This window comes from Theobroma umbraticum, unplaced genomic scaffold, assembly GCF_002168275.2.
Source record: "Theobroma umbraticum cultivar Fairchild unplaced genomic scaffold, ASM216827v3 scaffold_44.0, whole genome shotgun sequence".
Classification (NCBI taxonomy): domain Eukaryota; kingdom Viridiplantae; phylum Streptophyta; class Magnoliopsida; order Malvales; family Malvaceae; genus Theobroma; species Theobroma umbraticum.
In genome coordinates this window covers 10,038,016-10,048,697 of record NW_018397255.1, presented here as the reverse complement: position 1 = coordinate 10,048,697, position 10,682 = coordinate 10,038,016, and the positions used below count along the sequence as shown (strand labels likewise).

General features: G+C 37.7%; 1 protein-coding gene across 1 annotated transcript; it reads left to right on the top strand.

The window, feature by feature from the left end:
• The first annotated feature begins 8,997 nt into the window (after window positions 1-8,997).
• Window positions 8,998-10,682, top strand: LOC110409545 (polygalacturonase-like). The gene is made up of 4 exons (XM_021418914.1): window positions 8,998-9,132; window positions 9,232-9,540; window positions 9,833-10,348; window positions 10,446-10,682. The coding sequence occupies exons 1-4, from the start codon at window positions 8,998-9,000 to the stop codon at window positions 10,680-10,682; spliced, it is 1,197 nt and encodes a 398-aa protein (XP_021274589.1).

The window sequence follows — 10,682 nt, the reverse complement described above, 5'->3', positions numbered from 1 at the left end:
TTTGCAACCAGTGAGGCCGCTATCTGTCAATATAACAAGCACATATTTTTGTTGGCTCAAGAGAATGCTAGATAGAGAACGTGCCATCTTAATGCCCAAAAAATATTTCAGCTTGCCCAAATCTTTAATACAAAATTCACGATCCAAGTGAGCCTTTAGTTGGGAAATCTTGAGTGCATCAGTCCCTGTTACTATAACATCATCAACATAAATTAATACTGCAACAAATGACTCATTTCCAGAGTATGTGAATATAGAATGATCTACATGCGATTAAACAAATCCAATGGTTAGTAAGGAATTAGTGAACTTTTGATACCAATTTCATGATGCTTGACAAAGTTCATATAGAGATTTCTTGAGTCGACAGACACCCTGCTCCCTTTCTCTAGCAAAGCATTGAGGTATGTTTATGTAGACTTTTTCTTCTAAATCCCCATGTAAAAAGGCATTGTTGACATCCAGTTAGTATAAGTCCCAATGACGTACAGTAGCAATAGCCAAAAGACAGCGTACTGTGACCAATTTTGCAATCAGAGCAAAGGTCTCATGGAAATCTATCTTTTCAATTTGTGTATAGCCCTTGGTGATGAGCCTTGCTTTATAATGTTTTATTGTTTCATCTGGATTGTATTTGATTTTATACACCCATTTAGAATCAATGGCTCATTTTTCCAAAGGTAGAAAGGTCAAAGTCTAAGTATTATTTGCTTTTAAGGCAAATATCTCCTTCGCCATGGCATCACTCCAATGTTGTATTTTAACTACCTACAAAAATGATTTTGGCTCATCCATGGTTGAGATGGCCACTAAGAACACATTGTGAGCTCTAAAAAAATTTAAAGTAAGAAATATTGCGAGATAAGGGATATATCGTAGAGTTGGTCGAAGGCGAGGAAGAGTGCGAATTAGGAACAAGTGGATAGGGCAAAATATAATCATATCCGGATAGTTGCTTTGATACTTGTCGTTATCGTTTGATAAGAATAACATTGTGTTGTTCTGTATGTGATGAAGAATCGATATTCTCTTGTATTGCTATCCTTGGCTCAATCAAAGGGGAGATAGAATCATCAGTTTGGTCAATGTTGTTTTTCAAATGTGTTGACTCTTTTTGGGGGTACATTAATGATGTGACTTCCTCGTTTTGTTTCGAATGTTGCAACATTGGTGAATTGCCTATTGGCCTTTGCTACAAGGTACTTTCAAAGCTTGAGTGTCCAAGCAATTCATTAAATGGATTGAAAGAAGCGATCTGTGTATGTTGATGTGCACCCTCAGTAGTTAAATCATTAGCTTTCGTTTTGTCAATTGGGAATGTTTTTCCTAAAACTGCACATCTCAAGAAACATATATATTTTTTCTCAAAATCATGTATGCAATATCCCTTTTGCCCTAAAGGGTAGCCAACAAAGACTCTTAGTTTACTCCAAGAGCCAAACTTATCATGAGGCTTGTTGTTGACATGTCCATAACAGAGGCATCCAAAAGATATGAGATGATCGTATGACAGAGGTCTGCTAAGCAATTTCTTGTACAGAGTTTGATTGTCTATGGCTAAGAGTGGTATACGGTTGATCAGATACTACAGTAAGTACACATTCTCCCCAAAAGGTGATGGGAAGGTTGGCTTGAAATCAAAGTGCTCGTGTTACTTCTAAGAAGTGGAGATGTTTGCATTCCACCGTACCATTTTGTTGAACTGTGTCTGTGCAACTAGTTTATTTTTCCATGCCATGCTCAAAATAATAATCCACTAAATCTTCATGCTTAAATTCCAAACCGTTGTCTGTTCAAAAATATCTTGATTTGGGCATTGAATTGTGTCTTGACCCACTGGAAAAAATAAAGTAAGAGATTTCTAGTTTTCGATTTATGCTTCATAAGAAAAACCCATTTTGCCCAGCTATAATCATCAACAATAGTGAGAAAATAATGTGCTCCTGAAAAGGATGCAGTGTGATAAGGCCTGTAAATATCACAATGAATTAAATCAAAGGCATGCAAACTTTTATTTCTGCGAATTAGAAAAGGCAATCTAGTTTGTTTCACTTTTCAACAAGCATATATTTTCCTTTAGCCATAAAAACCTTGCCCACCCTCATTGGCTCCAAGTAGTATAATCCATTTCATACTCTACCCCACTCCAATCGCCTTCTTCGAGAGTAAGTCATGTATCACACAAAAATTAGGTCCAAAAATGAGTAGATAGTTCAAGTCACGAGTTATTTTGCTCACAGATAACAAATTAAAACAAAAATCAGGCACGCCAAGAACTTTATCCATGGTTAAATTGGGCCTAATATTTACTTGGCCCATAGCATGTATTGGTACAATATCACCATTCGAAATTTGAACAGGTGACATATTGAAATTTTTAACCATGTTGAACAAACCGTCAATTTGATGAGTGGTATGATCTGTGGCCTCAGTATCAATTATCCACGAGGTGTTTTGGCTAAATGATTTACCAAAAAAATTTGTACTGTGGACATTTGAGGCCATGTTTGCTATTGGTCTAATATTAGAGTTGGACTCATTGTTTGCCAGCCTAATAGGTCCATCAATTGCTGGTATTGGGCTTGTGTGAGCCCAAGCATGGATGAATAAGGCTCGTGACCTGTGTTTGCTTCTCCCTTAACTACAAATGCACGAGTCTGCTTCCAAGCCACCATCGCTGGCATTTTTGTCCAATCTCCCTTGTGTTTTTGTCTCTGTTGCCAATCTAGTGGGTAGCTCACAATCTTGTACCAAGAATCACAAGTATGCCAGGTTTTGTCATAGTGAGTGTAACAGGGACAAGTTCTTTCCCCTCCACGACGATCTTGTCGATCACCTATCTTTTGTCCACTGCCATGCCGTGCACCATTGATTGTTCGATTTCTCACCATCAAAACAGCTTCTTTGGGCATCGTGGATCGTGATGTAGCCACTGCCAACTACTTTTTTTCTTGTGCTACAATATCATAAGCCTGTCCAATAGTTGGCAGAGGCTCCAAGCTGAGAATTTAGGAACGCATGGTTCTGTAGCTTTTGTCCAATCCCATCAGAAAGTCAAATACCTTTTCTTCCTTACGCATCTCCTGCACTTGTCTCGAGACACCACAAGTGCACTTTCCATAGGTGCAAACTAGTAAGAGTCAAAAGGTTTGTGCTTCATTCCATAAAGCTTTCAATTTTCTATAATAAGTAGAGAGTGGGACCCTTTCCTGTTGCAACAACGTAATTGCTTGCTTGAGTTCATAAACTTTAAGTACAATGCCTTGAGTGAATCGTTCCTAGAGATTTGCTCATATTTCACTTGCAGTTTTTATATGACCACTTCTCCCTACAATTTCTTTGAAAGAGCATTAATTAGCCAGGATAATACTATTGCATTACACTATACCCAATTTTGGAAATATGGGGAGTTGATTTCTTGCTTTGTAATCGATCCATCCACGAACCATGCTTTGTTCTTGGATTGGAAAGCATTCAAGAAACTATGCCTCCACGTGAAGTAATTATTCCTAGTTTTACTCAATGGATGTGTAACAAATTTTAAGCCAAGATGATCTAGAGATGTAGATAATAGGGCAATTTGGTATCGACTAAGGTACAGTTTAGTGTTGTCGTACCTATGGTGGATACCAAATTCTTGTTACCCTTACTTACCCCTTACGTACATGCATGACACGCTACATTCAGGAGTGCTCTCAGGAAGATGGTCTCCTTTAGCCTGAACTGATGCAAGGTTTCCATCCCCTCTTACTGTTACCTCAACTACTACATCAACCTAAGGAAGATGGTCTCCTTCACTTTCAACTGACTGAAGGTCCCCTTCTTCTCTTGCAGATGCATCGATAATAGCATTGGCCTTAAGAACATGATCTCTTTCAGTAGCATCTGATTGAAGGGTCACATTCCCTACCACAGCATCATTGAGAACGCCATCAACATGAGTTACATTCTTTTCGTCAGACTCAACAACGTCATGGTGAATGTGAACACTAGGTTCATCATGCTGCCTATTATCAGCATCATCGTGGTCATCACCATCATCGTGAGACGAAGCACCGCCCTATAGAACGAGACAAATGGAAAAATTTGTTAACTCATAAAATACTACAAACCCTAAATCGAGAATAAAAAATAAGACTATACCTGCTAAATGTAAACCACTAATATATTAGTGAAGATAGATTAACGTACTTGTGATTTCAGGCAAGCTAAAATCCAACCAACAATACATTCCTCAAACATTTTCATTGTGAGAGTCAATGACTGAATTGAAGCCTTCAATTCTAACATGTCTTTCTAATGTCTACGTATGATCCGTCGTAGCTAACATTTCGTGACGACTTCGTCATTGACTCTTATTGAGTAGGTCAACTGTAATAACATATATTACTGTGTTATTCAATAATCATATATGGAATTGTTTAACATAAATCCAAAGAACTTTAATATCCTTACCAACTGCTCGTTAGCAAGACTGATCAGTGGTTAAGGAGCTGTCGTCACCTCCATCAACTATAATAACAAAAATTACTGTGTCACTCAATAAATATATGTGGAAATGTTGAACACAAATCGTTAGAACTGATCTTACCGATAGCTCATTAGTATTGTGTGTTTGAGAAAGACCCTTTATTGGTTAAGGAGCTATAGTCGCATGGTCCAACTATAAATACAGATACACTATTCGATAATCACATATAGAATTGTTGAACCAAACTGTTAGAACCATCTTTACTGACTGTTCACTAACAAGGCCATGGTCGTCCCTTTCCTCCATCAACACAGGGCTTAAAAACTCATCGTCTCCATCAAAGGTAGTACACCTCTGTTTCATGGCACTAGTGGCTTTTTTCTCCTTCAAGTTTCTCTTTTTTTCCTTCGCACCTAAACCTTAGTCCGTTCCATCCTCCATATGCCCTATTAGCACATGCTAGTAGCCTTCAGATAAAGAGACATCGATGTCCACAAAATACTCCCGTCTGGCCTCATCCAAGGTGGGCACCAAAGTTTCAAGTGCCCACAGCTATAAAATAGGTATTGTGATTAAATTTTAGGAAAAATTATTATACAAATTCACAGCACAAATTAGTAGTTGTTCACTCACATGCTGATATGACTCCAACTTCTCAATGCCTTGTGGAAGTCTTTCGGCTTCTAATTGCATTGCCATTTGCACATATGTGGGTAAACGTTGTCCTTAAGAGCAGAGGAGTAACTATTTTTCAAAAGGCCAGAATTGCCTCAATTGCCTAAAACTACAAGTTAAATGTAACCATTATCAGATCGTAAATAGTAAACTAGTGCAACCATCAATTATTATGCTAAAAGAACATTGACAAATGTTACGTGATGGTACTTGTATTACCCATGCAAATTAGTAAATGTTGTAACGTAAATGATTATCCTTCTGCAAGTTTAAGGTAGGCACTTCAAACCCCTTCAATAGGTAGTCCTCGGTCAACCTCCAAACATAGTGACCTCAGGGGAAGGCATTCCAAGCATCGATGTCCTCCACCAATGATAAAAACCAAAGCATCACTCATCTACGATAGTCTTAACCAAATAAAATGTTATTCGTGATCAAGACAAGTGCCATCTTAGTTACGTCTCCTAGTCGTTGAAAGTTGCCTCCATGGAATGCATCAAGCAACACCTACAGCTTAACATTCTACTGCTCGTTCTAGCATCTCGCATGAATTTCATCAAGAACAACCTTGTATGGTCATGTGAACATATCAAGCATTCGACCAAACTTCAGTCTGGTGATAAGGTAGAACTCTTACTTTGATATAGATGCCTTGCTCTTGCCAATAACAAACCAGAGCTCATGGTCCATTGACTTCATCTTAGTGATTCGACGAATCATGATGTTATGTAAGAGACCAGCATAAGAGTAGCCTTGTGGATATACGTCCAACAACATTTCGAAGCACGTACACTTGACTACATCGTATTTTCATTTCTCTTGGATTGTCTTGTTGATGTAATGCAGTTATGACCACTTACAGTAGGTGTTAACAGAGACCTTGAACACCCACTTATCCCTTGGCACAACAAGCAAACTATCAAGATCATCATACTGTCTAGACTGCATTTGCAAAACATGGCAGACATGCACAAGTGAATTAACCCATAATGTGCAACATGGTATACTGAAGAAAGAAATAAATGTTGTTACACGCAATGAATATCAATTAAATTGTTGGTACATGCCATGCATATCAAGTAAAATGTTGTTACACTTCATGAATATCAAATAAAATGTTATTACACACCATGCATATCAAGTCAAATGTTGTTACACGGCATGCTTATCAAGTAAAATGTTGTTACACGTTAAGCATCCTAAGACAAATGTGGTGACACGCCAATGTTGAGCAATGTCATGACATGCCAACCAGGGTGTGTTTACTATCTCGTTACACAAACTGCTCCTAAATACCTAATGTGCTGACACACTAACCATGGTGTGTCGTGACATGTCAATCATTGTAATTACTGACTCGTTACATAAATTGCCCTAAAATACCTAATGTGGTGATATGCTAAAAACCCCAAAAACTAGTTAACCCATTACACACCATATCAAATGTTGTAGTTCTCTATCTCCATAATTTACCTAAAAACCATCAAACCATGAAGAAAACAATTAAAACATAACAAATGCAAGAACACGAACATATCAAAGCAACCCAGAAAAAAAATGAATGAACAGAAGAAAGTTTTATTTTGAGATTGACTAACCTCTTCACTCATAACCAACATTGTTGCTATGATGTCGTTAAGCTTGCAATGAATGAAGTCGAACACTGTAGTCACTTTGGAAATGAGGAATGAATCAAATTGTCTTAGTTCATTCGCACAGATGTTCGCAAATTATGAAAAAGATAAAAAATATATAAATAATCAAAATGAAATGGCCTTATAATATATTATAAAATATTAATTCATTCAGTGAAAGTTCAAACGGTTTCCTTGTTATTTGTTTGCATTTTTTTTTTTTTCTATTTCAAACCATGGCGTGTCACATATTCAAGGCATGGCATGTCACCTGTTTAAGCCATGTCGTGTCACACATTCCCACCATAGCATGTCACAAACTCTAAACCCTATCATCTCACATATTTTCACCGTACTGTCTCATACATTATCACCCTATTGTGTCACAGATTCCCTTCATGGCATGTCACAAACTCTAAACCCTACCGTGTGACAACCATGTGGCATATGTTTACCATGCCATCTTACACATTCTCATCATGGTATGTCACAAAATCTAAACCTCGCCATGTCACAATCGTGTCACATATTCTCTCCATAGCGTGTCACAAACTCTAAACCCTACCATGTCACATATTCTCCCTATGATGTGTCGTACATTCCTATTATGCCATGTCACATATTCTCACTTTGCCATATCACATATTCCCTCCATGGCATGTCACAAACTCTAAACCCTATCGTGTCATAGTCATGTCACATATTCTCACCATAACGTGTCTCACAATCCCACCATCTCGTGTCACATCCCCACCATGTCTCATAACTATGTCACATATTCTCACCATGACGTGTCACACATTCTCACCATCCCTTATCACATCCCCACCATACCATGTTGCATTCCCACCAAGCCGTGTCACACATTCCCGAAACGCTATTTCACACACTTTAAACCTTGTCATGACACAGCAGTGTCACATATGTCTTACAGTAGCACAACCATTTCGTGCTTTGGATTCACATCTTACTCTTTTCGATTCACCACCATATCAGAGATTTCTGGTTTCACATCATTCTTGAAGCTTTGGATTCATCACAATCGGTTCCTCATTCGGTTTAATATCACCTTTCTGGTATTATCTGAATGTTATGTCTGAAATATCTAAAAAGCTATCTCCTGCAATATGATTTTGTTTTGTACAAGCTTCTTGAAAAAAAAATGGATGTTTGTACAAAATTAGAGGGAACAAATTCTTTGTAGATTTATTTTTCCCATTTTGCGCTTGTATGAAAGTGGGAATCAATGAAGAGGTCTCATTAAGGGTATTTTTGTTCCTAAATCTCTTCTTTTGACTAAAAACAATTAAATTTATCTGGAGGGCCATTTCTAAAAACACTTTACATTTAAGGGTTTAAAAAAATTTTCAAAAAATAAAAAACAATTGAAGCATTTTTTTTCTTTTGGTTTTAAAATTTTACTTCATCATATGTCAAATCATTCACTCAATGAATGTTTTCATCGGTTAATGTCCTATTAGCTTAATTAATAAATTATCGTATTAAAATATAATTAGATGAAAACAATTTTTATTTTTATTTGAGACTTGATAACCGAATAAATATTTATGTGCTTCAATACATACGAAAATAGTTCAATACCTAAATCATGAGTTGTCCCAGATAAAGAAAAAATGAGGAGAAATTAAACTGATATAAGAGATGAGGGCTACTCAGGCTAAATGTGAACGACTCCTGATAAAGGATTTTGCTTTTTAGTCCTATGATCTATTTACTTAACCATAATTTTCACCATCACCTGTCTAGTGCAGTCATTGGTATGAACATGTAGTCTATTATAGGATTTGGCAAGTGCAGATCATCAGAAAGATGAAAAGTAATTACCAAATAACCTGAGAACTAAAAACAAATCATTGGGTGAAAGCTTTCATATTTGTAATTATATTTTTTTTGGCCACTTAAAAACATATAGAGTATAATTTGATTAATATGTGGCAAACAGCAAGACGTACCCGAGGTTAAATAAAAGGGGAAAGGGCTAAAAATAGTAAGTAAACCAAGCCCCAACTTTACCTATACGTACATTGATAAAGTTAGACTGTAATTGGTTGAAAATTTGGTTGGGTGTAGCTTTAACAAGCACTCTGTATAATTGGTTTCGAACCACAAACAAGAAAAAGTCACTGTTGCTCCACAAGAATTCATCATTTGTAACCAGAAAAGGAAGAAATCCAGATACTTGTTAAGGGAAAAACCATGGGTGTGCAGTTGAATATTGGGGTTATATCATTGTTACTTTTGTTCACTTCAACTGCTAAAGCTCAATCTGATGTTTTCGATGTAGTTGCCAGGTATGGCGCAAAGGCTGACGAGGAGACAGATTTGAGGCAGGTAAGCAAAAATGCAGCTAATTTATTCTCCAAAGGTGAAGCATATAGAATTTTGTCCTAAAATTATTATTATTATTATTCTTATTATTTTGCCTTATAGCCTTTGCTGGATGCTTGGAAAGAAGCCTGTGAATCGACAGCTCCAAGCAAAATTGTGATTCCTGAAGGATCGTACTTGTTAAGCCAAGCAGCCTTGGAAGGTCCTTGCAAGGCTCCCATTGAGCTTCAGGTTCAGGGCACCGTGAAGGCTCCGGCAGATCCTAGCGCTTTCAAGGAGCCTAATTGGGTTGTCTTCAACCGCCTTGATCAGTTTACAGTGTCTGGGGGTGGAGTTTTTGATGGCCAAGGAGCCACTACTTGGGGCAAGAACGATTGTGTTAAAAACAAATATTGCGCCGCACTTCCCATTGTAAGGTTTTTAGCCCTTGTGTTAGTTGGAATCTTAGAATTTGTCCTTTTCCTTCAAACTCTTTTTAGAATTCGTCAAATTAAAGAAATACCGGTTTTCTTTTCTATTTTCTATCTAAATGCTTTTATTCGTGGACGGGAGCCATGAATAAATTTTCAATATCTAACATTAATTCCGCATCGAATAATTAGCAGATTATACATTTCACCCAATTTATCTACCAATTCAAAGTAATTATGTCACTAACCAAATTTATTTCTCGTGGTGCTTGTGCCACTCCAAAACTAAACAGAATTTAAGGTTCAATTTTGTGAGCAACGCTATGATACAAGACATAACTACCAAAGACAGCAAACAGTTTCACGTAAATGTTCTGGGGTGCAAAAACATCTCTTTCCTACGTTTCACCGTCTCCGCACCTGAAGACAGCCTGAACACGGATGGAATCCACATCGGACGATCAGAAGGGGTCAACATTACTAACACAGTCATTAAAACCGGTGATGATTGCGTTTCTTTGGGTGATGGTAGCAAGAATGTGATCGTCCATGGAGTAACCTGCGGGCCAGGTCATGGCATCAGTGTGGGCAGTCTTGGAAAGTTCCAAGATGAAGAACCAGTTGCTGGAGTTCAAGTCTCCAATTGCACACTCACTAACACTCAAAATGGTGTAAGAATCAAAAGTTGGCCAGCCTCCTATCCGGGCACGGCATCAGATATGCTTTTTGAAGATATTACCATGAATAATGTCGGTAATCCTATCCTCATCGACCAACAATACTGCCCATGGAATCAATGCAATTTAAAGGTACGTATACTTACCAAAATCCTGATGAAAGTGAGAAGGGTTAATCACCATTATTTAAGCTTAAGCAATTACTTAAACCATTATTTTGTTTATCCAGCTTCCATCACGTATTAAACTGAGCAACATTAGCTTCAAGAACATTCGGGGCACTTCTTCAACTCAGCAAGCTGTCAAGCTTATTTGCAGCAGCGGTTTGCCATGCGAGGGAGTGGAACTCGCTGACATTGACATTACATACAGCGGACCTGAAGGACCTGCAACATCCCAATGTGCCAATGTCAGTCCCAAACTCAGTGGCAAACAGAACCCGTCAGCATGTTCCAGCCCTGCCTAA